Raw genomic sequence first — 27591 nt, forward strand, 5'->3', positions numbered from 1 at the left:
CCCGACTGCCCTGCATGAGTGAACACCGCTTTCGTCCGGTTCCTGTATGGTAGGGCAATGCAAAGTTTGTGATGTACTCTCATAGTGGTAAGCAATCAGTTCAGGAATTGTTGGAACAGTGTAGGGAAGCATGAAAACCCCTTTATTTCTGTTCTACACAGTGAAGGTGTTTCAATAAATAATAGAGTTTCTTACATACATGAAAAATGCAAACCGCATTATGAGAGGGATCAAATATTGAAATGCCTTCAAACCCACAGAGAATGAGGCCTACATTAGAGTAGTCCAGTGCGTGGTAAAATGTGAGGCGTAGTATCTCCGTGCTGGAGCATGCAAGCACTTGATACTACGCCTCACATGTCAGTTTCCAAATTATTTTGGAAACTGACAGTAAAAAAAAAAAACACTCTCGCTGGTCCAAACATTGTCACACACATTCCGTAAGATCCAGTAGAACAGAGGTCCCCAACCTTTTTTCCCCCCACGTTTTTATGTCAGATAGATACAGCAATATAATATGACCTACATGAAAAGTGTGCTATTTTGGAAACATAATAATAAACACGAATCATGACACGAGGAACGTCCTATCTGGCCCCAACATTCTGTGGTCGCGATGTATATGTTTCAACGTGCCTTCAAAATAAGATACACCGCAAATAAAAAGTGCATGAAAAATAGGACTCACTATCACCGCTTATGATGCAAAGTAGGCTTGGTGCATTTGAATCTCTCGTTGAGATAAAGCTGTATTTGACATAGGACACCTGATACCGTCTATTAAATGTAGCCTTCTCTTTCGTGACAGTCGTAGGCTCCTCTTCTGTGTCCTGGCTGGTCCGTTTCCCCTTCCCGAAAAAACTTTAAGACGTTTGTTTTTTTATACGGTAACCTATCACGTGACCGCGAAGCGCGCATTCACCTGCGCCAAGAGTGACATACCGTAGACTAGGGGTGTCAAACATAGGGCCCACGGGCCACAACCGGCCTGCAAGGAGGTTTGATCAGGCCCGCAGGATAATTTATAAGTGAAAAAATGCATTAAAAAATACGGAATGAATATTTGTAATACGGTGCAATTCGTGGAGTATCCGCTAGGGGACACACTGTTTTGATCAGAGTAAAAGACAACATTGCTTTGATCAGAGAAGAAAACAACAGCAGCCTCAGTCTGTCACGGAGACTGACCCAACACCGCAGACGCTATCAAGGACATGTGAATACAGTGATCCCTCGCTATTTCGTTAAAATTAAAATGCATTACTATATTTTTCAATACCAATTACTTGTTAAAGTTTTGTGCCTTTGTACAATCAGTGGGATCAGTTGCAATGCATATATGTGAATGACAAAAGTAAATTGCACATTTGTCTAAGGAAAACTAAGGCGCTTCATGAAATGTTTTGTAAAAGATCTGTTTATTAAATTTCAACATTTTCCTAATGGTCATGTGCTTCTTTAGACCAAAACAAAGGAAAGACATTATTTTGGTTATTTATAGCAGAGTATGGTATAATTTTAATGGTCCGGCCCAATGTGAAATGAGTTTGACACCCCTGCTGTAGACTGATACAACAGAGAATCCGGTAATTTTTCAAAATAAAACATCTTTCAGATTCCGAAATGAATAAAACCGAAGGAATGTAAGTTATTTATTCTTTCTGTGCGGCCCGGCACCAAATGACCCGCGGACCGCCAGGTGGTTGGGGACCCCTGTAGTAGAAGACCTGATATAAAGATGATGAAGCTCAATTAACTGGCACCGTCCTATACAGTACTGCCAGTGAATTTTATAACTGTAATTGCAATGGTGAATGCCTAACTTAAATGTGTTATATAGAGTGGGGTTTGGGGGGGGGGGGGACTGCTGAATAGTTCTACCTCATGTGTCTGTACAAACATGTCCTTCTACCAAGTTTTGGCGGGAAGTCCCAAGAAGCTGTACATCACAGGACTCCAAAGTGGAGAAAACTCAATCAAGATACATAACACACTAAGTAGGAGAGAGTATAATTCCCAACAATTGACTGCTTCCCGTTTCAGTCAGGTCCGAGATATCACTCCCACTACGTGACACTTACTACCCCCGTGTTGCTGCATTTGGAACCCGAGGTCTTGGGTCGATGGCCGACAACTCCAAAATAACAGGGTCACTTTGCTTGGTGCCAACAAACGGTCCTTAAACTGGGCCATGATGTTCAGCGGGGATGTGATGACTCCAACCCCTGGCGATGGGAAAACAAAACAACCCAATGAGTGCTACAAAGACATTACAATTTAGCAATGTTACAAGAGATTATTCAACACTTGGAACTAAACCACAAACTCAATGATCAGAGATTACCATTGTGCTTCTCTATTTCAGCCAGGCAGACAGACAACATCCACAGACTTGAGATGGGCCGCAACTTGAAGCCAAACAGACAGGCTGGCAGATAGAGGAACCAATAGTCCAAGAAAGACCAGGCACATGGTGGGCCAGCACACAATGGAACTCTGAGATCCACTTGTCTCACAGCTTCGGAATTTTGACCTGCCAATACAACTGCACACAAAATGACTACATTCAGTCAGTCAAAAGAGAATTTAGAGTGGTGACAATGTACTTTCAACGAAAAGAGTTTTACCCCATAAGAGCACAACGATTTAGTTGAAGGAAATAACCACATTGTTCCAGCGACTCTACAACAACTCAGAGAGCTGTGTTCGTGTGAATGGGAAGGACTCAGAGTGGTTCCCCATTAACAGCAGGGTCAGACAGGGCTGCGTGGCCGTTCCTGACCTTTTTAACTGTGTCATTGACCACCTGATGATCCGAGTCCGGGAGCAAGTCTCAGGCGTGTCCTTCGGCAACTTCCCCCTGACCGACCTTGAATACGCTGCTGACACCACCCTGTTCAGTAACTCCCTCCAAGACCTCAGCAGTGCTCTCTCCATATACCAAACAGAAGCAGCAAAGCTGGGCCTCCAAGTAAGCTGGCAGAAAACCAAACTTATGTATACCGGTGACGGACCCCACCCCTCCCCCCTGTTCTTTGGCACAGACGAAGTGCAATTCGTCAATTCCGTCATCTACCTGGGCTCCACCATTACTAGCAGTGGCGATCTCAAACCAGAGATTGACCGGCGTTGTCATTCCCCACCTTTTATTTAACATGCTCAAACCAATTCACCAGAGAAGGGAAAGTTATGTTTTGCAATTTTACTTTTTTTTTTTTTTTTTAATAGCGTTTATATGTTTTAGTAGCCAGAGAAAACCCATGCAAGCATGGGGAGAACATGCAATCGCCACACAGGAAGGCCAAAGAAGAGATTTATAACCCCAACCACTGAACTATGAGGCCACAAGTTTACAATGCTTGCCGAGGAAAGTTTCTGACTTCTGAAATTCATACTGTGAAGACAACGTTTCTAATAAGAGCGATCGTCACTCACCCTCATTTTCATTGTTGGCTTGATGGCACTTGTTCTTGGACAGCAGTGTTAGGATGCTCTCCCACACGAGGTTCTTGGAACGGGAAATGGCAGACAGCAAGACATCCACTTCCACACCGACATCCACAGTTCTGTACACGAGGACTTGAATTTGCAACGTGAAGGGACCTTTCTTCAATTCATCAACTGGCTGATGCGTTTTGATGCTCTGGCGTACACAAACCAGACCTGGAAAGGTTATTCAGACAATATGATGAAACCTTGGACTCAGGTCAACCGTCAAATACATTAATACCCTGTAATAATGCCAACATTTATGAAAAGTTGTTTCTGTGAAAAACACAAATTTACAAGAAATCTACAATTCAATCCTTCATTAGTAATACTACACGTTAATTAGTACAGAATATCATGCATCACAGCAGTTAGATGTTGTTGTTCTACCCTGTGAGACCTGCATGGGTTTATTGTGTTTTCGTGTTGGGTCTTGCTGATGTCACCAAGAAGACCAGCAGCAAAACCAAAAACAAAACAGCCAAGATCCGAAGAGCCGAAACCTCTGTCACTGGCCAGTCCGCTCACTGAACTGTGTTACAGCCACCCAGCAGGGGCCAACATGTTTCTGGGGCCCTGCCAGAAGCAGGTGATAGCTGGCGACAAGCTGGAGTTTTCCCCCTATGTCACTCACTACCAGCAGGGAAACAACAGCAGGTTGGTCTTGCTGGGTGGCTGCGGCTCAGTTGGTTGAACAGGTGACCCATGGTTCGGGTCTCTTTGTTTAGCTGTTGCTACGGATATCCTGATAGATAGGTAGTTGGTGACAGCAGCAAGACCAGCATGAAGACACAACAATACAATACTTGTCTGTGTTGTTGTTGTTTTTTGCATGGTAGAATGCTAAAGTCCAACTAGTGAGGAAAAAGGCTGTACTTGACCTTAAAATGGCCAAGAAAGAAATGTAAGAAATGTTCGGACAGTTTGCCATCAACACGTTTTTCCAGTTTAAAAATTCAGCAAGAATTGATTCAGGAATTAACTTACCAAGTGGACTCAACCGGAAGTTGTGATCAGTAACTGCCATAAGCAGGAGAGTGCAGCACAGAACCTCGGGAAAGCAGAGAGGAATGTCTCTGTATTCACTGTCTGGATAATCCCAACCATAACCCGCAGCACTGCAAAACCTCTTCAAAAGCACCGTGTCTATTCTAAAAAAAAAAAAAAAAAAAAGAGGGGGGGGGGGGTCAACTGTCTCATGCTGCTCGGAAACATTATGTTAACAGACAGTCGGCCAATTAAGATCACCTGCAGTTGTCGACGGAGTAAAACACGTCGCTTTTCTTCTTCCTGCGTGGCTGGTACAAGCAGCCCTTTCTCCACATAAATGCTTTGGTCAGGTATTTGAGAAACAGATATGACAGCTTTGGAAGTCTCTCGCGGCAGAGTGCATTTGTTTTCAATAATTTACGAGAGCAGTAGATGTGCACATACGCAAAGTATATACAGCATACAGATAGCGACGCCAAAATACAATTCTGAACGTTTCTCATTTTTTTTTTTTTTGTATTTAGCAAAACACGTAAGAAATCGAATGTTGCGTACGTTGTTTTGAAGATACAGGAAGTAAGTTGGTTGTCTTTTAATGGCTGAAAGACGGCAGACGCATTGGGACAAATTACACAGAAAGGAAAGCAAATTATTCTGATGGAATTATAAATGTCTTTATTACCGAGGAGTTATACAAGAATATAACAGTTTTCATATTTAACTTACATTAGTCACCCTAAACCAGGCATGTCCAGCTCCGGGCGTGGAGGGCCGCTGTCCTGCCTGTCTTCCAGCTCTCCCGGCTGCAACACACCTGATTCAGATGATCAGCCAGCTCTGAAGCAGCATTAGAACATTCCTGATTATTTGAATCAGGTGTGTTGCTCTTGGGACAGCTGGAAAACAGGCAGGGCAGCGGCCCTTAAGGACCGACTTTGGACACCCCTGCCCTAAACCTTTAATCAGATTAATTCACAACAGTATAGGGAAGGGATACCCCAATATACTTTTTGGGGGCATCCATGTCTGAGTCTATAGTTTACAGCATAGGTGTCAAACTCAGGTCCTGGAGAGCCGCTGTCCTGCATGTTTTCCAAGTCTCCCTGTTGCAACACACCTGATTCAAATGATCAGATCATCAGCAAGCTCTGCAGAAGCCTGACGTTGAACCTGTTCATTTGAATCAGGTGTGTTGCAACAGGGAGACTTGGAAAACATGCAGGGCAGCGGCCCTCCAGGACCTGAGTTTGACACCTATGGTTTACAGGATCCGTTGATGCAAAGTTCCGCACTGGTACGCCAGCAATACATAAAAATAGCATGAATACGAATTGTCTCCAATTAACTTAGAAATGCACATAAACATGTATAAACGGTTCAACAATGTGTATACAGTACGAGTAATTATATACATTTCCATTTATATTATTTGGGCCAATCCATCAAATGAATGCCAATTGCTTTTTACAACTCTCAAAATAAAACAAAAATTACATCATTTTCTTTCTTTTTTTTGTTCGAAATTTGATGATACTGTACACATATTCGACATAGTCCGCGTGTGTACTAGTCGACATGTTTTATTTTCCGTCATTGTTTTCTAGACTGGAACTCTTCATGGGTTTTTAGTATAGAATTAGCAAATACATTAAACTATAGTCCTGACATTTATACTGGTAGAATGCTAAAATTAAGCACATTAAATGTCAATGCGCAGGATGCTGTACAAAAATGTATTTTCATTTAATTGTATAGCGCATAGGTGTCAAACTCAGGTCCTGGAGGGCCGCTGCCCTGCATGTTTTCCAAGTCTCCCTGTTGCAACACACCTGATTCAAATGAACAGGTTCAATGTCAGGCTTCTGCAGAGCTTGCTGATGATCTGATCATTTGAATCAGGTGTGTTGCAACAGGGAGACTTGGAAAACATGCAGGACAGCGGCCCTCCAGGACCTGAGTTTGACACCTAAGTGCAAACTTAGGTGAGTTGACCGGAGTGCAACTCTGACCACGACACACCCCAAAAACCAAACATAATATTGCGTAACATAAAATTATGATTTTACTCCTCCAGTTAAATACATATTTAATAACTTTGGGTTATTTAGTCACTTTGTGACCGATAAAATTATTTAAGAAAACACATCTTTTTGCCCTGATGGCTAATCAACGAAAACCACGTGGGATCGTGACATTCCCTACGACATACGAGCTGATTTGTGTTTAATCACTGCAGAAAAGGCTTATGATATGACAGTTTTTTAATAATTTTCGATCATTGCTACCCGATCGATATTATATATTCTGTAAATCCACAGCTTCCTGAGATTGTGAAGATGGAGGCAACTCATGGTTCCTTCTGCTTTGTCCAATCATTTTCTTCATCCAAACAGCAGCAACAAAACGATACACACGGAATTCACTGCAATCAAAGGCACTGCGATGGCACGAAAAACACGTATCATTGGACTTGTTGACATTCAATCTTGAACAGGGTTTCTGAGCAAGATGTGGTTTTCGCTCACCTCTCATGACGGTACGCACAGAGCGAATTAGGGTCATCATCTGAACTTTGATGCCTGGTTCATCACCAAATCCTCCAACGCCTTGGTCCACTCCCCATCCAACTACACACGTACATATTATTCTCACATCTGTCTATTCTACTCAAGCATAAATGTTGTCAAATAATAATCAAAACATTTTTATGACTCCTCAGTAAATTCAAAGTACACATATTCCTTGTACCCGTGAGGGGACAGTCTAAGATAGAGAGACGCTTAACCTTAGGTTAAAAAAAAGTCTCTTAATGTGAGAAACTGTAATCAATCGCCACCGAAATTAATGTGGACACATCCACTTATGTCCATTTCAATCGATGAAAATAACAGAACGATTACCCCAATATTTAGGATTTAATGTACGTTAAGCTTTTCCTCTCCAGAGATGCTCACTTTCGAGAAAATTCATAATCTTCTAAGGCCAGAAAAGTGTCATCAATCATCAGAAAAACTATGTGGACATCTGTACTTGCGTCCACGTCAACCTCTGAAAAATATAACTATTGCCCCAATGTTTTGAATATTATTGACGTAAAGCGTTCCCCTGATTTAGCGAATTTAAGCTTCTGCTGAGTGTCTATGCAGAGGAAAAGCGTAACGACCATAAAATCCTAATTATTCGGGTGATCTTTCTAATTCTTGCAGCAGTTATAGAGTGCATAGATGTACATGCCCACGTACTTTTCTGGTGAAGAATGATTGCAGTTTTCTGGGCTTACGCTTTTTCTAAACAGAGGAAAACACTTGACGTCCATAAAATACAAAATATGCGGGTGATCGTTCTAATACTTTCACAGGTTGGAGGGTCACACGTATAGATAGATGTCCGTATACATTTTCGTGACGCTTGAGCGCAGTTTTCTAACGCTAAACTTTCATCTTGATAATGAGCGTCTATACGGCGAGGAAAACGCTTCACGTCCATCAAACACCAAATATTGGTATGATCGTTTACACTTTCAGAGGAAATGGTGGGCCTATGTAGATGCCCAGATATAGTTTTGTGACAATTTATTGTAGTTTTCGGACATTAATGGCACATTAGGTGCCATTAAACTTGTCATACTGTCCCCTGGCGAGCAAAATGATTCCGAATTTGGTTCGTTATTTTGATTGAGCTGCTGAGTCAAACAGCATTGCTTCCCCACCTTAGCTAGGTTGCGAACATTAAATGTGTCGACGACAAAACTAAAAAAGGCGATGTAGAGTCATCATAACTTACTTCTGCTCAAAAAACGTTCTTCGTGCAATACAGCCACGGCATTCACGCAGAGAATTGCTGCTTGGATAAGCGAGTAAAGCGTAAACGCCATGTTATTACAATTGACAGCTGGCAAAAGCTATTTACGTTTGACGTAACCTACGGTGTCCTCGGAGGGGAAAACCTAGCCAGGTTAAACTTTACGTTGCAAAACAATTGTGCCACTTGGACTACTGTACAATGCAAGTCATGCGCCAAAGTTATTTGGCCTATACCAGTGGTTCTTAACCTTGTTGAGTATCGAACCCGACAGGTTCATCTGCACATTACACCGACCCCTTCATTTGTAAAAAATAAAGAGTATAATTTATTTACAAATTCAAGACATAAAAAGCCGCATTTATTAAAACCAGAAAAACTGTGAACACAAATAGTATAATTATAAAGCATACGTTTTTTAATTGAGGACAAAATGAACCAGCCAGCGATGGCCAAACGGGCTTGTCAAAAGGGGTGTTCACACAGATTTTGTCCACAATTAAAAAACGTATGCTTTATAATTATACTAATTGTGTACACAGTTCTTATCTGGGCATCTACATAGGCCCACCAAAGCCTCTGAAAGTGTAAACAATCATACCAATATTTGCCGTGTGAACTTCACACGGCAAGATTTGCTCTGGTGCTACGCCGGGGCTGCCCCAGAGTCGAGCGTGTCTTAACCTCCATGGCAGAGGCTCCGTCGAACCCCTGAGACTGATTCACCAAACCCCTAGGGTTCGATCGAACCCAGGTGAAGAACCACTGGTCTAGACATATCTTTATCCTATCCAGGTGGTTAAGTGGCTCCTACACGATAAAAAAAAAACCCTAGTTAAAATGTTTTCCGACATTGTTCTACCATCAGACACCCTAAGATAGAACTACGCGTAAACACGAGTCATGAGAATAAAAATCTTTATTTAGTGCTTTATTAAGTCTGCATAATATGCCCCACGCCTGAGAAGCTTGTGGTCAGGGGGAAAAAAACTACTTCAATACCGCCCTCTACTGGTAAAATTGCAACATCTATGTATTGACTGCAAAAAGATAACTGTTAAATACTGTACACACATACTGAACTACTATTATGCGTTTGTATGTAGGGTCCACGTCAGTTTTTGTAAGGTACGTTTTCACATTCATATGTTGTAGGCCAAAGATGAAACGATGTAACACTGGATCCTCCTAAAACATGGTTAATTTCCCCAAGTCCAAACGTCACGAGGTACACTTCCAAGTACAATCGTTAGTGCCTCAAAGTGAACACATATACATCGAGGGGAGGTGGAACACGTTAAGCTTGCACCGGAGACATACATACTGACAAAAAGGGAAGCGCAAATAAGTGTTGTATTACTATATTTCATAGACAGAACAAATACAGTACACTGAACACCACTGGGCCCACTGAGCGGCACATTAGCACTTTTCTTTGGGAAGAAAGAAAAGTGATCTCCCATGTTTTGAGAACACTTTGAAAGCTAGCTGACAGTTTATGGTGACAAAGCTTAAAAAGGCTACTATCATGGTCTTTGTGAAGAGATGAAGGAAGAGCAATTGCTTAATTGCAAATCCCCCCCACCACTGAGACAAGGAGCTGCAAATGGAAATTAATTCCATCAGAACATTTTGGGCCACATAAAGGAATGTTCCCAGCCCTCCAGGCCAGTTTCGTTGACAGCTATCTTTGTTTTTGTTTTTTTAAAACATTACTTTAATAGAAAGTGTGAATGACAACATTAAGTAGATTTATATATAAAAATACATGAGAATACAAAAAGTAGCAAAACAACTGGGATATAGGCTAAAACCAATGATGAATACTCATTGATACCTTCAATTAATCTTGATGAGACAATTCAATGCCTCTCCTCAGAGAGTGCTGTGTCATAAAGACAAAATAAGCTCTTGCGAATAGCTGATACTCTCTGGTCCCTGCCCAATGCACCCCTCAAAGCCTCGTTTGTAAAACAGGCCGCGTGTTGGGATGCAAATTAACTTCACCAGGGACACAAATACTGCCATATAATGACAAAGAAATTAACAAACATACTGAGCTTTCAGTTTGTTTAGGGTTTTTGGATTTTTAAACCAACATTCCTATTTGTCAGTTAAGTAGTATGTCTTATAACGACACAAGAGTTTAGGGGGGGAAAAAGGGGCCGGGGAGGGAAAAATTCAAGTCTAGCATACAGTGAGGTTGATTTCATTACATTTTAAAAAAAAGTTCCACTCCACGGCCACCTTCACTCAGCTACCTGAACTCAGACAAAACACGGGCAATATTTCTTTGAGAAATGAAAACATATGCTCAGAACAATACTTGAGAAGGTCCAGAGCAAAGATCTTTCAGCACACAAGCCAGCAACTGAGAAATATTCCAACATTTTTGGTATTTTTTCCCTACTTCCTGAACAAGAACACTTTACACATCATTTGTACCTCAGAGAGATTGAATATCAATACATGATTTGGGGAGAAGCAGTTTAAAAAGGTGCATGACAAAGATGACTAACAAAGTGCCAAATTCTTTACTCAAGTCTGTGTGTTTGTAGGGGTGCGTATGTGCGTACATGTATTGAGGTCTGTGGTGAAAGGTCGCAAATACTATGTAATGAACACAAATTATTCTGCTGGGATTTCCATGACGGGCCTCTATATTAGGTTTGCTCTTTGTATTTGTTTTCTTTTGAGGACTGTGGAGTTCCATTGTTGTTTAGGACATACTCGAACAGCGTGCAGAAGGGGAACCCATCTGAGTCAACACCTTGTCCAGCCACTGAAGAGGACCATTCAGATGCAACTCAATCCAGCACGGGGTGCTCGTGACTGTCTGCCTTCTGTGAGGGGGGAGAAGATGTGTATAAAAAAAACAAGAATGAATCCAAACTACACAACTTCGCCATGTGGAGACCTGCATTCAAATTCTACAGTAGAAGAGAACACGAGTTTTGGGATATCAAAAGAGAAAGCAGAAGAGAACAGTAGTTGTGAGAGCTCAAACGAGCAACACTGTACGGGCACACCTTCTGTGCGGAAGAAATAGCTGCTCTGATTAGCAATGATGAGAAATGACCTTTTTAAAGTTCCATACTGGGCCACTGAAGGTGGTGATTTAACTCAGGTTGTAGAAAAGCAGTTGCAATTTTCTCAACGCGCTCATTTCAACAGCTTCACATTCATTCGTGCATCAAATGATATGATTATCACCTGTACTCCGCTCCCCAGCCTTTGACAAAGCTCATGCGGATGGTGCACATCCTAGTGAGTTGGTACACCGCTTCAAAGCCCTGGTTAACGGACTGGGCCAACAAAGCTGCGAATTCCTGATTGTTAAAGATTTTTAAATTACAACCTGAGTGGGGTAAAGAAGAGGTACACAGGAAAGGTTAATGAGCAGGTGTTTAACATGCGACTTAATGAGCCATTTTCAACCAGTGAGACCCAGTCATGCTTCAGTAGACAGCAGATGTACTGCAAGCAATTTTTCAATGTTACCTAATCTGTCCTAAATTTATTTCCCATTATGTATATATAAAACAACCCCTAGGTACCAGGTAAACATCTATACTATGCGATTCATTTTCAAATTCCCCCCCATAACCCTATGTCTAATACCGCCTCGCCTCAATCTTGGGTTGTAACTGGGAAAGTAAATTCCTTGTGTGTTTTCCATACTTAACCAATAAATCTGATTTTGTAAAAATGTATTTTATAATCCAGAAATGAGGGTATTATTGTGTAGGATGTGTCCCTTTAAGGGCCGTGGCCTTGTGAGTGACAACAGGAGCTTCATTTAGGTTGGTTGGTTAGTTAGTCTGCATGTGAGTGTCCGGGTATGAGCTAAATCCTACAGCAGCACCTGGCGACTGTTCTCATATTGTATACTGTATATGTGTGACATTTTCTATGGATTTGATTTTACAACAGCTCTAAGTATATCTAAAAAAAGATACAAGCCATCGACCACTACAAATTAAACTGCAAGTTTCTTGAAATGTTGCTGCTTTGCATTTTGACGAACATGGAAACTAAAGCACATGCTAAAACCCCGGAAATGACAAGAGGACAGCCAGCTATTACCTGGTGGAATTTTACACACTGTTGCTGGATGCCATCCATACCGCTGATTGCAGTTTGGACTCTGGACAAAGATGGCACTGTCACTCAGACACTCTGCAAACACTTCCCCACCAATGTAGTAGAGTCTAACTCCTCTTCCTGTATATACAAAAACAACAATACAATTCTCACAAACTACAAAAGGTTAAAATAAAATTGCAATCTGTTCTCCCCAAACACCGTGACATTTTTCTTTTTTCGCAAGACAGAAATGTATTCCCATCTCTGAATCTGTGTCTTTCTTACCTATATGCCTTCGTGTCATCTCCACAGTGGCATTTCTGTTGACATTAGACAACAGACCCAAGCAGAATCGCTCAGAGTTGGAAGGATCTGTAAATCCGTCCACAGTCAGCGAGGGCTGTGAGGCGTGGAAGGTCTCCCCGACACGTTGGTTCAGCTCATAGTAGGCTATTGAGCACCAAAAGGCCGGTTCTGAGTAAGTCACCGGTTGCAGGTCTATAGAGAGACAGAGAGTCGAATCCTCCTCAGAACAATGCTCATTCAGATGACGTACGCACATTGCTAATCTCAATTAAGGTTGATCGCTGTTCTACCCATGCTGTGATTGACAGGTGACAGAGTGCTCGGAGACATCTCTGCTGGAGAACCTGGCAAAAGGACATGAAATCCAAAGATTGGTAACCAGAAGCGGCAGAACAGCAGTGATATTTGTGATGAAAAATGTGTGTGTGTGTGTCGTGGGTCAATGACAACTACAAAAGAATAAAATTACCAACGTACAGTGCCGTACAAAAGACTCAATCAAAGGAATTCTTCTTTGGACAATAAAATTAACATCATTTTCTTTTTGGGCACTTTTCTTGTAAATTGTTGATCTATTTAACATCCAAATAAAGTGAAATAGATCAGGGATGGGCAACTGTTGGCCTGTATGTCACCGCGCCCGATTTACTCTCAATTTACTAACATGGGGAGGGGATTCTAAACATATTTCCTCTACTACAGTGGACCACTACATCTTGGTTTGGCAGCCAAATATATTTTTTTTGTGTGCGTGTGGGTGTTTTTGAGGGGAGCCAACCCGTTTTTTTCATGCGGAATGGGTACAATAACGAAGTTGTCCATCTCTGATAGATGATAATCATTCATGACAACAAATATTTTGAGACAAAGCCACACTGTGTCTTAAATCCCAAATCTGTAGTACCTGTATCCATGCTTTGATTCATCTGTTGATCACTGGCCTCCCCATCCTCACTGATGTAGCCAGGCGGAGGTGTTTCTGTTCAATCAATGAAACAGAGCAATGAAATGGTATTGAGAGACACTCGAACCAAGTCCGGAACTCTTATTGTACAAATTGATTTGTTTTGATTTATTTCACAGAAGCCAAATGATATAACAGTGACCTCACCTGGTATGTAGTTATTTGGAGGATCAATTCCTGCAGGAAAGTTTGTGTTCTCAGGTATAGAATGAGTGTAGTCATCCAGAGGCGGCAGCTCCGTCAGAATTTCAGAGTGTCTTGGCACAAGAACTGGAGGCAGAACTGTGGGAATAACAAAGTTCATTCCAGTTCAGTTAGTCTCTGCTTGAAGCATCTTCAGTTTTATCGGCTTTCATTTGAAAGAAATGTCACTCTTGTTAAAGGGAAGAAAAAAAAACCACACCAACACTTGGCTCACACATAAAAGCATTGTTCTGCTGACTACGCCTAATTGGAGACAACCGTAGTTCATCATGTCACATGGCACATACTGTATGGGGTTCACACAATTTTGCAGCCATTGGATAATGGATAGATGGAAAGAAACAGAACACGCACAATGCCTCTTCTGCCTGTGCATGAGCCAAAAAAAGTATACTGCGCTGGAGCACTCCAAAAATCCAGCCTTTAGGTGTTGTGCTTGAACGTATAAGTAGTCTGATTTAAGCACACCTTTATTTTGAATACTGAAGTTTCAATATTGCAATGCTGATTGAACTCAAATTTTAAAAATAGTACCTTATGTGCACATTACTTGACAATATTGTGTTTCATACAATAATAACAATAATAATAGACAACAAAGTGTATGCAGAAAAGTGGTGAAGATTGCACGACTGTCTGTGTCCTATGTGTTGTGTTGTGTTATTTTGACTTCAAAATGGCGCCGTGAGAGTGGCTGCCTTTCCAGCAGCTCCTATATTTTGTTGTTCTACTTCTTCCTTTCATAACTTTGCTGCTGTGAATTGGGAATTTCTCCATTGCGAGACTAATAAAGGTTTTCTTACTTACATTTTATAAATTAACTCCTCGGCTGAGCCAATCAGAGACACCGTGAATACAGCGATATTTGTCACCAAAGAGAAGCACTCTACTATTGGCGATTATATATCAAATAAAAACAAGCAAGACACCAGACTCGTTGACAGACAAAATGTTATCAAGTGATGAAGAATTTTGTGACAAGTGTTGCTATGTGTGTATTTCATCTGCAAAGAAATTGTACTCCAGGGACAATATTTCGAAGGCAGTCCAGCCGAAATTGCACAAAGTTTTGTGCAATCACATGCTGCAGACATCCAAACATATGGTGACAAACAATGTGGCAGCTTGGATAGCCATCTCAAACTATGGTGGTTTCCATCATTCTTGTCATGCAAGGTTCACTGTCAAGCAGCACTTGTTGCAGGTGGAAAAGCATATTGACAACAGCAAAGGAGTCCTTGCAAGTCGCACATGGTGTTTGCCAGTACAGGGATGTTTAGGTTTTTTTTTGTTGTTGTTCCGTTTCATTTAGCATTTCAATCATTTTAATTATGAGTGGTTTGTTCGGATATGGACTGTGACAGATTTCCACCCTGTTAGGAATATATTCATTTGTACTGCAAAGTGTTAATTAGTGTTTCATATTATTCAAGTTGTCACCTTCACCAGATGGTCATGTAACTATATCTACCCCCACAGCCGATAAGTGACACAAATGAGTTACAGAAAGCCATCTTACCTGGGGTCTCGACCCTCTGATAATGGTAGGGGTTGATGCAGACCTCATCCTTCTTGAGGTGAAAGGAATACTCACAGGCCTCGATAGCACGCAGTTCATGGTGGCTGTGAAGGTCTGGCCACCGCCATAAACGGCAATAGATAACATGGGGAAGCCCCTTCCTGTGGGACACCTGCAAGCGGCCATCAAGGGATCTTAACGGATGCCAAAATGCAGATGGATGACAAAAGGCACAAGATGGAGACAAGAGAGGAAGGAAAATTAATAAGAGATCAGATTGTGTGCCGATGATTATGAAACTCATGTGTTTGCACTGTTTATCACTTATTGTAGTAATTATCACATGGCAAAGATGTTCACGCGGTCAGTCATTGATGTTCACCTTGTTTGGTCAGAATAGCTGTAGAGGCCTGAAGTATCCCACTGTTCTATCATATTTGGCGAACTCAGTCCCCATATTTCCGAGCAATTGCTGTGCATGGTGGGAAGAAAAGGAAAAAAGCAGATGATTAATTTTAATTAATCTATATATTTAACCTTTATTTATCCAGGTAAGGTAATTGAGGACAATTTGTCATTTGCGAAGCTGATCTGGGCGCTTGATGAAAACTTAAGACTAGGCAAAGTAAAAGCAAATGCATCGTACATATACAACAAAAAGTACAATGTGCTACAGATAGACAATACATTACATAATAGCACATGAGGAATCAAAACTTCATCACAGGCACAGCAAACACATACAATATCCTTCACTCCCATTTTAAACAATAATATTGGGTTATTTAGCCAGACTTACATGGAGCCATGTGATCTGATTAGAATAAAATAGAATAAAAACAAATGCACAAAACAAAAGAAAATGTTCCATAAAAACAACTCAGTCAGAATATATCGGCCAAATAGGAACTCAATTTCATTTGCATTCAGAGGGTTGAAATATTCCTTTCCCCAAACCGATCCAAAGTCATGCAAACAATACGGTTCAATCGTAATGGGCAGGCTGCACCCGGTCTGCACATGTTCTGTTTTGACGTAAATGTGCAGTGACATCATCGTTCAGGCACTTGAAAAGAGGATGGCACCCTATAGCTGGTCTGCGACGGTATAGCTTGATTCAAACTACTTGTAGCTTGTTTTCGAATCAAGTTATATACTGGAATGGGGAGTGCAGGTGGTGGTACGCATGGCGAGCAGAGTGCGAATAAACAGTAGATTGCGGGCTTGCCAATGAGACTGCAACTTCTTACAGCACCTATAAAATGCATTTAAGGCAAAACTCATCAGACTTAAAGCTTTTTATAATTCAATGTGCATAGGTATTGGGCGGTGTTTCCTTTTTGGCTGAACCGTCCCATATTTACTGTCCTGAAATGCCAGTGTGGGTGAATCATGGTCTACCTCAGAAATCCAGCATTGAAATAATAAATTTTAAATGTGGATGATTTGGCGAATGCTCTATGTCAGTGTAAACAAGGCATTCTGGTATCAAAAATTGCCCCACATAAAACAGGCACTCAGCTAAATATGTAACATAAGAATCCTAGGATGAGCTATTCATTTTTGAAGTCCTGTGTTGAATTAAGAGACTTGGGATGAGCCCCCACTGCTGTGCATGGTTAAATTCTGCCATGAGTTATTTGAGAAAGAAAAAAAAATTGAAATCAAGACAGACCGACTGACTACAGGGCCTCATTTTGATAAGTTGCTAAATATATACTGTCATTTCCTAAATTTGAAAAGCAGCACCTTTTCATCCCTCCCTGACCCAATGGCTTATACCACAAAGGTGACAGAAAGGTGCTCTAAAACCAGTTAGGAGACCTTTTTTTTTTTACGGAGCGCGAGTGTCACATGTCCAAAATGAGGATGCTGATTGGACAAACGGGACATCTGATTGCTCATCCTCAAGTGCCCGGGAGTTTGTCACTGGAATTGAATTTGCACATTGAAAATTTGAATTTTTCCTCTTAAAAAAAGTCAAGCTAACTAAATCTGTGGGCAAATGATTTTAATTTGTAAAATATTTCAATTAGTATTTGTAAAATTGAATGTAAAAACAATACACAAAATGGAATTTTCGGCGAGGAATTAAAATTGTACAATTCAGATTCAGTTTATCAATGCGCTTAGCGATTCAGATTCGGTTTCTGGTGGCGCATTTTTCAGCGCATATTACTGTCATATCTATGACTAGCGGCAATGATTTAATACTGTATTCTGTGGTTGTTTGTAGTAAGGACAAATTCATTTGCAAAATGGTAGCCTCTGTATTTCTACAAAGGTCCAGAACAATTCTCAGGCGATAACTAAAGTGTTGTCTCGAGACATCCAAACATCTGAAATAGTCTTTGCCAGTCTATTAGTGTTCCCACAGAACTTGAGTATGATCATCAAGGTTGCAAATTGATACAAGGATACATCTCTAAACAAAAGTGTTTCACAATTCCCATTATGTGTACATATGCATTAATGATGGGAGCAAATCATCACAAGTTTGACGTTGTACCTGGGGATAGTGACACACTTGGTGTTGCAGTTCTGTGTGGTGATAGCTTTCTCCAGCTCATCCAGCTGCCCAGTCTTCTTGAGTTTCTTCACTAAACTCTTTACAGCTTTCTCACACCATTTCTCCTCCTGGCCATTCTGTTCTCCCCCACCCACTCCACCTGGCCCATTGGTCGACTTCTTCCAGCCCAAAAGCCTCTTCACCACAGGGGGAGTAAATGGCAAGATGGAGGACATCTTGGCTGGACAACACAGGAGTCTCGAGAGGACTCAGTAAACAAGACGAGGGACCTATTGCTACACTTTAGGCCCCTCTAAGAACAAGGCGTCACGAGATGAAGCCAGATCTATCAGGATAGCGGACACACAAACATGTACACTATTGTTATAGTAAATATGTATAAATACATAGAAAGCTTGTCGATAACTACATAGCTTACGGTTTAAGTTTGACAAACTACAAAGTTAGCTCACGGTGCGTAACTCGGTCACGATTCCGACTCACTTGAACGCTTTATGATTATTAAGATTGTAGGTGAGCGCTTACAAATAAGACGTTTACAACGAGTTCAATTTGTGACAGCGACCACCTCCAGTGCTAACACCAACTATAGGCCGACAGCGAGCGACACGGTGGTGGTGGGGGGCTGCTTGACTTCAAGCACAACATTAAGTTCAACGCTCGCACCAACTGTAAAATGTTAAATACTGTACTCGGTAACAACCTTATGTTCACGGGGGAAAACGACGAATAACGGTAGATTTAGCAAAGCCGTTAGTGAAACATTTTGTGTGGCGGCTGGCATCTGGCTAGGTGAGCTAATGTTAGCATGACTGTAGGCTAGCTGCCAGCTTGTGATCAAAAATCCTTTTGTTGTCATCCAGAAAAAAATTATGCGCAACAGTCCAGATTTTCGCTTGTTGTAGCTAAAGTCTGGTTGTTAACTAATTTTAATCGAAACGCACCTTATATAAAATGTCGCCCTCTCGGTAGAAAAACAAAGTTTGAATTAACGCCAGTCAACACGTCTTTTTGACTTTTGCGAAAATACAGAAAGGGTTCCCAAATGAATTAGCATGAAGAACGAACTATTGCAAACTGGGCTTTGGATCCCGCTGACTAGCGGAGCTACCCCCCCGCCCCACACACACGCACACAACAGCATCCTTCAAAGTCGACATAACAACTCAAGCGTTCCGTTGCAGTACTCACCGAGTGTGAAACTCCAGCGTCCCGCAGTAGTAGTAAAACGGCAAACGATACAATAAACAACTCAATGGAATAAAGTGCCGGGGAAATGTAATAACGCTTCTGAATTTTACGGATTTTCCCAAGTTGCTACTGGAGCGAGTTAGCCATGTTAGGTAGACCGGAAGAAGACAACAGACATGTTGATTGGTACACAAGAACCCTTAAACACTCTGGCTACGTGATTGGATATTGCGAGATGACGCCCCCCCCCCTAAATAGTATAATGTGTTTAGAATGGGTTAAAAACGTGATTGGACGATTGCAAGAATACGTTTTTCCCTCTTCAAAGGTAATAATGTGTTCTAAATAGTTTTACAAAAAAAAAAAGCTTAAATTTGCTTCGTTTGGGTGGATAGGAATCCAAGATTTATGAACAATGGTCACTGGAACAAGACTAATTATTTAGCAGTTTCTGCTAAATAAAGACAATACCATATCAGAGAGGCTATTATTTAGCTTGATATTGACAGGAGGTTCATGTAAATGTTCATCAAGTGTCTCACACTTGAACGCATGTCTTCGATGTTTATATTTTCCCATAATAAAGTGCTGGATTATAAACGGCCCATTAGCTCCACCTATCACTCACGTGGTCAATTAGGATGTCTTGAAAACACCTGAACGGTTATACATAAAACGCTTATGTCTTGTGTGCAGCGCTGTCTGGCCCACTTGTTTTTTTTTATGTTGTGATGGCCGTATATTTATGTATTTTTGTAGGGTTATTGCACTTGACAGCCCCGCTACAGGAAGGTGAGTTGTGTTTAGGATTATTTTTATGCCTATCCAAAAGTTTTATTTTACATTAACTTTAAGTTTTCAAAAATTCTGAATGCATTGTGTGGTCATTGCATGTAAATTTGAAGCCAAACTGTTTGTACATTTTTAACTGTCCCTTTGTTGGTTGTTTCAGCTGAAAGCAGTACTGTAAAGTGCAACCTAGGTTCCGTGCAATGCAAGGATGGTTTGGAGTGTGTGCTCTTTGGCCATGTATGCGATGGGGAGCCTGATTGTTCCGATGAATCTGATGAAGAGGATTGTGAACTAGCTTGTAATGACGGTACTTCCCTGTTTTTTTTTTTTTAACCATATCTTGACATTTTTTTTCTTTAGCTGGTTCCCTTGCTAGATAAAAAAAAAAATGAACTGATTCGTTGTGCTGCTAGTCAAGCAGCAGACAAAACGCCACAAAAACTGACAAATTGGATTTAAAATGAGTACAGTATTGGGTCATATTGAGGTGTTTTCTGTGTCCAATTTAAGATCAGTTTCAGTGTGCCCATGGGAAGAAGTGCATCGGTAAGGATGAAGTGTGTGATGGTATACTTCACTGTCAGGACCGGTCAGATGAAGTGCATTGTTCAAAACCAGAGGGATGTGTTCACCTCTGTGACAATAACAATCGCTGCTTACCCACAACCTTGCTATGTGATGCAGAAAGAGACTGCTTAGATGGAACAGATGAGGAAAATTGTGGTAAGGTTTAACCAAACAATGTCTGGTATCGTTTCCGTGTTACATGTTCAACTGTGACTAGTATACATACTGAAACCAAATGTTTATCCATGTCACTAATTAGAGGGTGTGAATAGAGGGACCACTTCAACCACCCCTCTTCCAGTCCAGTTTGTGTCGAAACCTATCAAATGCCACTTGGGTTCCAAACCCTGCAAAGACAACAGCGATTGTGTCCTTTTCGACCATATCTGTGATGGAGAAAATGACTGCAATGATGGCTCAGATGAAGAGGAATGCTCATCTACTTGTGAACAGGGTAATGCAGTTTCTTTTATATAGTCTTCTGCGGTAGGCCTTTGAACAACTGTGGTCAAATATGAGTGAAGTTTTTATCACTCTCTGAAGAACCTGCTGAATTGAGATAGTGTCGAGGTCCAGCGCAGCCCTCCGAATAGACTGTACCAGATTGTATCTGAATGGCTGTATTTTTGGTGTTTTCATCAGTAGTAGTGGCAAGCCTGCCGCTGTGACGATCCCGATTTGAGAAACTTGTGTGACTGCACAACACATTGGAGCAGAGTGGCAGATAAAGCTTCTCAAACGGACGGTCGAGTCTGAGAAAGAAACGTCTTGTAGGTGTAAATTTTGCAGTGCTACTCCAACATTGGTTGCTAAACCATGGACAAGGCCAACTGTTAAATGCCGATTGCCAAATGTTTGTCTCAATTATATGAAAAAGTGTACAGTGACTTTTGGAGACACTGTATTTAATTTGTGAGTGAACTTGTCGACGTATTCCTTTGACACACTTTCTCCACAGCGGTGTGTGCGTGCGCGCTTGTTAGTGATTAAGGAAAGCTGTAATAATGTGATTCGAGTTCGAACCACAAGCTCTGAGTTCTGATTGACTCTTTATCATTTGCAGACCAGTTCCAGTGTGCCCATGGTAAAAAGTGCATAGAAAAGAATCAAGTGTGTGATGGTGTGCCTCAGTGTCAGGACCGCTCTGACGAACAGAAATGTACCAAATACACCGAGGGCTGCTCTCATCTCTGTGATGGCGAGAGCCGCTGCCTTCCTGAAACTTTCCTTTGTGATGGGGAGAGTGACTGTTTGGACGGCACTGATGAGACTGACTGTGGTATGTGTATGAAAAACGCACCATTTTATTAGGCTGGAATTGTGTGAGATACATTATTTCTTTTTCTAGTTAAGGACTGCAGTGCCAGTGAGTTTAGGTGCACCAGTGGTCAGTGCGTGTCAGCTACAATGCATTGTGATGGCCACCCAGACTGTTGGGATCATTCGGATGAAGAAGGATGCATCAGAGCACCAGTCTGCAAAACTAAGCAACGTTGCCCTCAGAGCAAGGAGTGCCTGGTTGAGGAGTGGCTCTGTGATGGAGAACAGGACTGCAAAGATGGCACAGATGAAAAGGTAGTGTGCATTTTGTGGTGATGAATATAGACTATTGATTTGCTGGTTTCGATCAAATTCTAAATGAGCTTCTATTGTAGGATTGTCCTGATTTGGCTCCACTGAGCTGTGGTGATTATCAGTGGCCATGTAAATCCAAGACTGTGTGTATCCCTGTAACCTGGAGGTGTGATGGCACAAAAGACTGCCATGATGGAAGTGATGAAACGGAGTGTGAGTAATTTAATTAATTTGGCTGTGGCAAAGAGTTTTAATCTCAGTGTAACATTTTTCTTTTAATTGAACATATTTGTATAAATAAGCCGGAAAGAAAGGAAAACATCATCAATGGATGTCCGTTAAGCGCAGTCAGTTTACATGCTCAATTGAACTGGCAACATGTATAAACTAAAAATCTAGTGCTCTCCCCCTTGTTCGCTGTATATTACCGGTACTCATATCATGTTAATACTCTTGTAGGTTTGTCATGTACAGGAATTTATTGGAAAACAAAATGCACTATACACATGCACAGAATTGTGTGTGACTAACTTGTAAACTCAATATACACACGTGTGTGTGTGTGTGTGTGTCTTCCTTTCATAACTTTGCTGCTGTGAATTGGGAATTTCTCCATTGCGAGACTAATAAAGGTTTTCTTATATATGTATATATAAATGAGAGAAAGACTTGATGTGCACATAATCTTACAATGGCAAATATGTAGGTTTTGTTTTTTTCTTAACCACAAATATAATTTTTGTTCAAGTTTTGTTAGCAATGGAGAAAATTGGTAGTCTGCACTATAAAGGGCTAGTACTTCACCAAACTTTTAAACATCCTTTTGTGCATACTAGGTGGGTTGGTTGGATGTCTTCTTCACCAGTTCCAATGTGGCAGTCTGGAGTGCGTGGATCCCTCCCTTGTGTGCAATGGAATTAGAAATTGTGCAGATGGTTCAGATGAGGATGGGAGTTGCCAGACAAACTGTGCAGAAGCCGATATCAGGCGCTGCTCCCAGGGATGTTTCAGCACACCACAGGGTCCGGTAAGGAACACAAAAAGGTGGGCTGCTTGAAGCAAGGCCTGCCCAGACATTTAAATTACATTTTTAAAACATTTTCTTCAAGTATAATTTTAGGAGTAAACATACTTAAAAAAAAATACATATATTCTGTACAGCGTTGCCACTGTGCAGTAGGCTACAGACTACTTGAAGATGGAATGACCTGTGCCGATGTTGATGAGTGTGAAGACCACCACTCAGCTGTGTGCAGTCAACTGTGTGTAAACACCCTGGGCTCCTACAAGTGTGACTGTCACACAGGCTACATAATGGAGGCTGATGGACACAATTGCAAAATTAAGGGTAAAACTCAGACGTTACATAGTTTTTGTGAAGAAATGTGCATGGGGTGAGTATTCTGTATTCAAATATGTCTTGTCCTTTCTCTGTAGCTTGCACATTTCTCACAGCTTCTTGCCACAGTTAAAACATGTCCTCTATGTAATGTTAATTTTAGGCTTCAAATTGTCACATGTTGCCTTAAATTGGGTAGGCTTTGGGATCCTGCCAGCTTATTATACCATGCAAACCAGAAAATTAGTTTACGCTTATCAATATACAAACCATAATTTGTTCACCTAGTGCACAACAAATATCTACACATTGAGATTTTGCTGATGTCCTTCTTTTTGTTTCTTCGCTAAAATATGTATTGTCCACAGGTGAACCCTTACTGTTGTCCTCGGTCCAAACTGATCTCCTGGTGTTTGGGTTGCGCAGTGGCAACATGGATCTATTGTCTTCCTCTGCCAAGAAGGCAGTCTTATCTCTCGACTATGACTGGCATAAAAGGATGGTGTTTTGGGTTAGTCTTGACACTGACAGCATCAGATGGTCCTCTCTGGAGAAAAAGACCACAGGAACTCTAATTGGAGGTACAGTAGTTCAAATTCGGTGAGATTAGGAGCTCTTCAAAGAGAAGAGATGTGACATGCTGGAGTTGAACCTGTCACTGGTGAGCGCTGCCCCCTGTTTTCACAGGTGTGCGAGCTGATTCTTTGGCTGTGGACTGGCTTGGGAGAAATCTGTACTGGATTGATGGTGTGAACAGTCAAATTATTGCCATGAAACTGTCTGCTGGTGGTTCACCATACAGTGTCATCTTGGATGAAGACCTGGATCAGCCTCGGTCCCTTGCACTGTTACCAGAAAAGGGGTATTTAATTATTTCACTGTGAGAAGCCAGAAGCCCTTAATTTTCGTATTTAAGATTTTGTATTTCTGCCCTCTACCAATACATTTATACCAGGCTGATGTTCTGGACTGAAATTGGAAACACGGTCAAGATTGAAAGGGCTGGAATGGATGGTTCCGAGAGGCGGGCAGTGGTTAACTCCAGTTTAGGCTGGCCAGGTGGTGTGGCAGTAGACTCTCTTCGTGACAGAGTCTACTGGACGGATGAGAGGCTAAAAGCGATCGGGTCTGCAACGCTTGATGGCGATGACATTCAGGTAAAATGTTGTGGTAAAACATTGCAGGTTTGCTTTAAAAAGCACTAATCACGTAGTGCTCAAATATGTGACATTCTCCTTGGTGAATGCCCCACCAAAATTTGCCGTGTACATTTTTACGTTTCAGATACTACAGATGAAAGAGACTGCCAATCCTTTCTCCCTGTCGGTGTTCAATGACATGCTCTACTGGTCTGATGCCAAGAGAAGAGTGGTGCAGGTTGCCCATAAAATTACTGGAAAAAATGTTCGTGTTCTCTTGAAGAGACTAAAACAGCCTTTTGGTGTAAAGGTACGTTAGACGGGATGGGTAAAAATCTGTCTCCTATCACCTTCATTGTCACACTGTCCAAGATCATTTTGAGATTGTCAACTTAAAAGTGACTCAATATTAGTGAGTATTTGATCCCGGACATTTTTTTTCCCTTCCTTACCCCCAAATTCCTGATCAACAGATTATCCACCAAATATTACAGCAACGCAGAGATAATCCTTGTAAGATGGACTGTTCCCACTTGTGTGTCTTGGCTCCTGGGCTAAAGGCTGTATGCAAGTGTCCCTCTGATCTGATACTTGCTGACGATGGTCTGACTTGCACCAACTTGGTTGATACAGCCTTCCTGTTGATTTTATCTCCCTCCACCGTCACCAAGGTCTGTGTGTTTTGCACCTATTCCTCGCTCCCACTTACTGGACACCATGAAAGGTTTTGCAACATTGATAATGGTGCAATTTATCAGACAAACGTGTGGACATTTTGTGTTCTGTAGATTTACCTGCAGGTCCGACACACTTCAGATGAGCTGAAGGGATGGCCTGAACATACAGCTATGCAGGTACCAAGTGTCAATGAAGCGGCAATCATGGACTACAGCCCACATGACCACACCCTCCTTTTGGCTGATGATGGGACAACATCCTTCAGCTCCTTCAAATTTAAAGACTTGAATTTGGTTTCTGAAGGCCAAATTCTTAAGCTCCTTGGTGACACAATCACAGCTATGGCCTTGGACTGGGTAACCTTCAATATCTACTGGAGCAGCACCAAGCAACCCCGCTTACATGTCACCTCCAACAGTGGCGTATTTACGACCATTTTGATAAAGGATGGTATTGGTGGGGTGGAATCCATTGCGCTCCACCCTCCGACAGGCCGCGTGTGTTTCACCAATAAGGGTCTGCAGGACACAAGCCCGGGAGCTACGGTAGAATGTGCCAACATGGATGGTGCTGAGAGAAGAGTAGTGTGGAGGAACGGTATCCAACCAAAGTCTCTGGTCTTCTCAACTAACGGCGAAACTATTCTCTGGGCTGACACTAGTAAGAATTGACTCTAATAAGGTGTGGGTAGTTTGTTGCGGAGATGCTGTTCTGTTTGCCATTTGAAGATATAGACTATAGTAGGCCTACAATCAAAAACCTAATCTTTATTACTTTTGTAGGTCTAGATGTGATTGGATCTGTTCAACTAGATGGCTCTGGATACAAAGAATTAAAGGTAGCTGATGGCTTGGCTGCAGTAGCGCTCAGTGAAGACACACTAGTCTGGATGACTGTCAGTGGTAATGTCAATGCCTACTTCCAAATTTTCACCAGTATCTCAAAGCAAACAATGTTTAACAGTTTACCACAGCTTTCAATTTTCCTTTTCCTCTCATAGATAAGACCAGGCTCTGGTACACCGATGACCAGCAGCAGAACAAGTTGTGGTTTGAGGTTGGAACAGAAGTAATTAGCATGAAGGCAGTTAGCAAATCGAGTGAGACTGGTAGGTAAAAAACGTACAACTATTTCGTTGAATTGTGAGTAGACTGGACTCTAAAGTTGTCCTCCATGCGACAGGCTCTAACCAGTGTCAAATAAAGAATGGTAACTGCCAGCACCTCTGCTTGGCCACCCCAAATGGCCGAACATGCAAGTGCGCCCATGACCACATCACTGTGAATGCTACTCACTGTACCCCAGAGCAGCGCTGCCCAGCCGGCAGTCGGTCATGTCTGGATCAAATTTCCTGCCAGCCTGATGAGAAGTTCTGTGATGGACATATAGACTGCTCTGATCATTCAGATGAGAACTGTGAGTATTCTTTTTAACCATTTTTGTCTTATAAATAAAACCAAATTGTTGACATTGCATGATAATGCAATGGTGGTGTGTTAAATCTGTCCCCGCAGGTGTCAATGTAAAACACAGGTCTGGAGTCAAGGTACCCGCACTCACCCAATCTCCCACCTCCCCGACTGTCCCATCAACTCATCCCGTCTCTGGTTTTAGCGCTACCACAAATGGCAGCAAGCAACCTTTAAATTTGAATGCTCAAATGTGTAGCCGGACACGCTGCAGCGGAAACGGACGCTGTGTTGAGATCGGGAGAGAAACGACTTGTGTGTGTTCAATGGGCTACAGTGGTGATTCATGTCAGGACAAATCCCTGCCAGTTCCAATTTTGTGTGGAGCAGCTGGCCTCTGTGCAGTGGTGATCCTGGCTGTGATTGCTGTCATGATCAAATTGAAGAAGGGTGCCCGCTCAAGGTGTTTTTATTATTTTAAAATATGTAAACACTCCTAAATGTAACTGGATTGCTCATGCTTGAACACTGACCATATCATGTGAACACATAAGTAGGTAATTATGTCTTTGAAACATTTTCTGTATGCTCCATTTCTCTCTTGCAGGAGAGCAAATCCAGAAGCGGTGAAGGAAACTTCTATGAAAGATCTAGACAGCAAAACTACAGTGACTCCTCCTGCAGACACTTCATTAGCAGACCATGAAAAAGAAGAGGTATCCCCCCCATAAAAAGTAAACCAATGTCATGGCTTCTAGTATGACTTGCCTCCCACTCTCCCTCCCACCAGGAACCTGCGTCTGTAGACTAATGTGGTGCACGAAGTATTTTAAATAAATCTTCCATGTTTTGCTGTAATTGTCTGTTTTACTTGGTTTGACTGTCACTCAAGACCGCACATGTAATGTACAAAACCAATTCCAATCAAGTTGGGATGTTTATCAGAATACAATGATTTGCAAATCATGTTCAACCTATATTTAATTGAATACACAGACAATATATTTAATGT

At 41.7% G+C, this 27591-nt stretch overlaps 4 protein-coding genes across 4 annotated transcripts; 1 reads left to right on the forward strand and 3 right to left on the reverse strand.

Annotated features, from left to right (window-relative positions):
- Positions 1-121: 121 nt before the first annotated feature.
- On the reverse strand, positions 122-5117 carry LOC147204680 (uncharacterized). The gene is made up of 5 exons (XM_086111741.1): positions 4738-5117; positions 4477-4640; positions 3436-3663; positions 2345-2545; positions 122-2225 (listed from the first exon to the last, which is right to left on the reverse strand). The coding sequence occupies exons 1-5, from the start codon at positions 4980-4982 to the stop codon at positions 2044-2046; spliced, it is 1020 nt and encodes a 339-aa protein (XP_085967867.1). The 5' UTR covers positions 4983-5117; the 3' UTR covers positions 122-2043.
- Positions 5118-5137: 20 nt separating this feature from the next.
- Positions 5138-8424, reverse strand: LOC147204681 (immediate early response 3-interacting protein 1). Its single transcript, XM_086111743.1, has 3 exons — positions 8263-8424; positions 7005-7106; positions 5138-6916 (listed from the first exon to the last, which is right to left on the reverse strand). The coding sequence occupies exons 1-3, from the start codon at positions 8351-8353 to the stop codon at positions 6861-6863; spliced, it is 249 nt and encodes an 82-aa protein (XP_085967869.1). The 5' UTR covers positions 8354-8424; the 3' UTR covers positions 5138-6860.
- A 1201-nt stretch (positions 8425-9625) lies between these two features.
- LOC147204682 (SMAD family member 2) lies at positions 9626-19251 on the reverse strand. The gene is made up of 11 exons (XM_086111497.1): positions 19081-19251; positions 17869-18214; positions 15742-15831; positions 15360-15553; positions 13784-13918; positions 13577-13651; positions 12963-13016; positions 12652-12864; positions 12367-12504; positions 11494-11638; positions 9626-11123 (listed from the first exon to the last, which is right to left on the reverse strand). Exons 2-11 carry the CDS (start codon positions 18102-18104, stop codon positions 11000-11002), a joined length of 1404 nt encoding a protein of 467 aa, XP_085967623.1. The 5' UTR covers positions 18105-18214; positions 19081-19251; the 3' UTR covers positions 9626-10999.
- Positions 19226-27431, forward strand: lrp13a (low-density lipoprotein receptor related-protein 13 a). Its single transcript, XM_086110819.1, has 21 exons — positions 19226-19266; positions 19840-19872; positions 19986-20179; positions 20383-20595; positions 20699-20893; positions 21503-21718; positions 21788-22014; positions 22095-22227; positions 22851-23041; positions 23176-23362; positions 23722-23934; positions 24041-24215; positions 24309-24510; positions 24638-24802; positions 24966-25163; positions 25281-25830; positions 25953-26072; positions 26171-26278; positions 26353-26586; positions 26685-27042; positions 27187-27431. Exons 1-21 carry the CDS (start codon positions 19226-19228, stop codon positions 27308-27310), a joined length of 4077 nt encoding a protein of 1358 aa, XP_085966945.1. The 3' UTR covers positions 27311-27431.
- The last annotated feature ends 160 nt before the right edge of the window (positions 27432-27591 follow it).

This window comes from Hippocampus guttulatus, chromosome 5 (genome assembly GCF_054856545.1).
Source record: "Hippocampus guttulatus isolate MCC_2025c chromosome 5, RoL_Hgut_1.0, whole genome shotgun sequence".
Taxonomy (NCBI): domain Eukaryota; kingdom Metazoa; phylum Chordata; class Actinopteri; order Syngnathiformes; family Syngnathidae; genus Hippocampus; species Hippocampus guttulatus.

What these genes read in the sequence shown, in the direction of transcription:
- LOC147204680 (XM_086111741.1), bottom strand. Translation starts at nt 4,982, where the DNA reads ATGAGAAACGTTCAGAATTGTATTTTGGCGTCGCTATCTGTATGCTGT. An exon ending in AGCCAACAATGAAAATGAGG is followed by an intron (nt 2,546 to 3,435) that starts GTGAGTGACGAT and finishes TTTTGTGTGCAG; the next exon opens with TTGTATTGGCAGGTCAAAAT. An exon ending in TGAAATAGAGAAGCACAATG is followed by an intron (nt 2,226 to 2,344) that starts GTAATCTCTGAT and finishes TCCCATCGCCAG; the next exon opens with GGGTTGGAGTCATCACATCC.
- LOC147204681 (XM_086111743.1), bottom strand. Translation starts at nt 8,353, where the DNA reads ATGGCGTTTACGCTTTACTCGCTTATCCAAGCAGCAATTCTCTGCGTG. An exon ending in AGAACGTTTTTTGAGCAGAA is followed by an intron (nt 7,107 to 8,262) that starts GTAAGTTATGAT and finishes GTACGTGTGTAG; the next exon opens with TTGGATGGGGAGTGGACCAA. An exon ending in TGTGCGTACCGTCATGAGAG is followed by an intron (nt 6,917 to 7,004) that starts GTGAGCGAAAAC and finishes GTGCCATCGCAG; the next exon opens with TGCCTTTGATTGCAGTGAAT.
- LOC147204682 (XM_086111497.1), bottom strand. Translation starts at nt 18,104, where the DNA reads ATGTCCTCCATCTTGCCATTTACTCCCCCTGTGGTGAAGAGGCTTTTG. An exon ending in GAATCAAAGCATGGATACAG is followed by an intron (nt 13,017 to 13,576) that starts GTACTACAGATT and finishes TCCTTTTGCCAG; the next exon opens with GTTCTCCAGCAGAGATGTCT. An exon ending in GGCTGGGGAGCGGAGTACAG is followed by an intron (nt 11,124 to 11,493) that starts GTGATAATCATA and finishes CCCCCCTCACAG; the next exon opens with AAGGCAGACAGTCACGAGCA.
- lrp13a (XM_086110819.1), top strand. Translation starts at nt 19,226, where the DNA reads ATGTTAGGTAGACCGGAAGAAGACAACAGACATGTTGATTG. An exon ending in AACAGATGAGGAAAATTGTG is followed by an intron (nt 20,596 to 20,698) that starts GTAAGGTTTAAC and finishes GTCACTAATTAG; the next exon opens with AGGGTGTGAATAGAGGGACC. An exon ending in CTCATCTACTTGTGAACAGG is followed by an intron (nt 20,894 to 21,502) that starts GTAATGCAGTTT and finishes TATCATTTGCAG; the next exon opens with ACCAGTTCCAGTGTGCCCAT.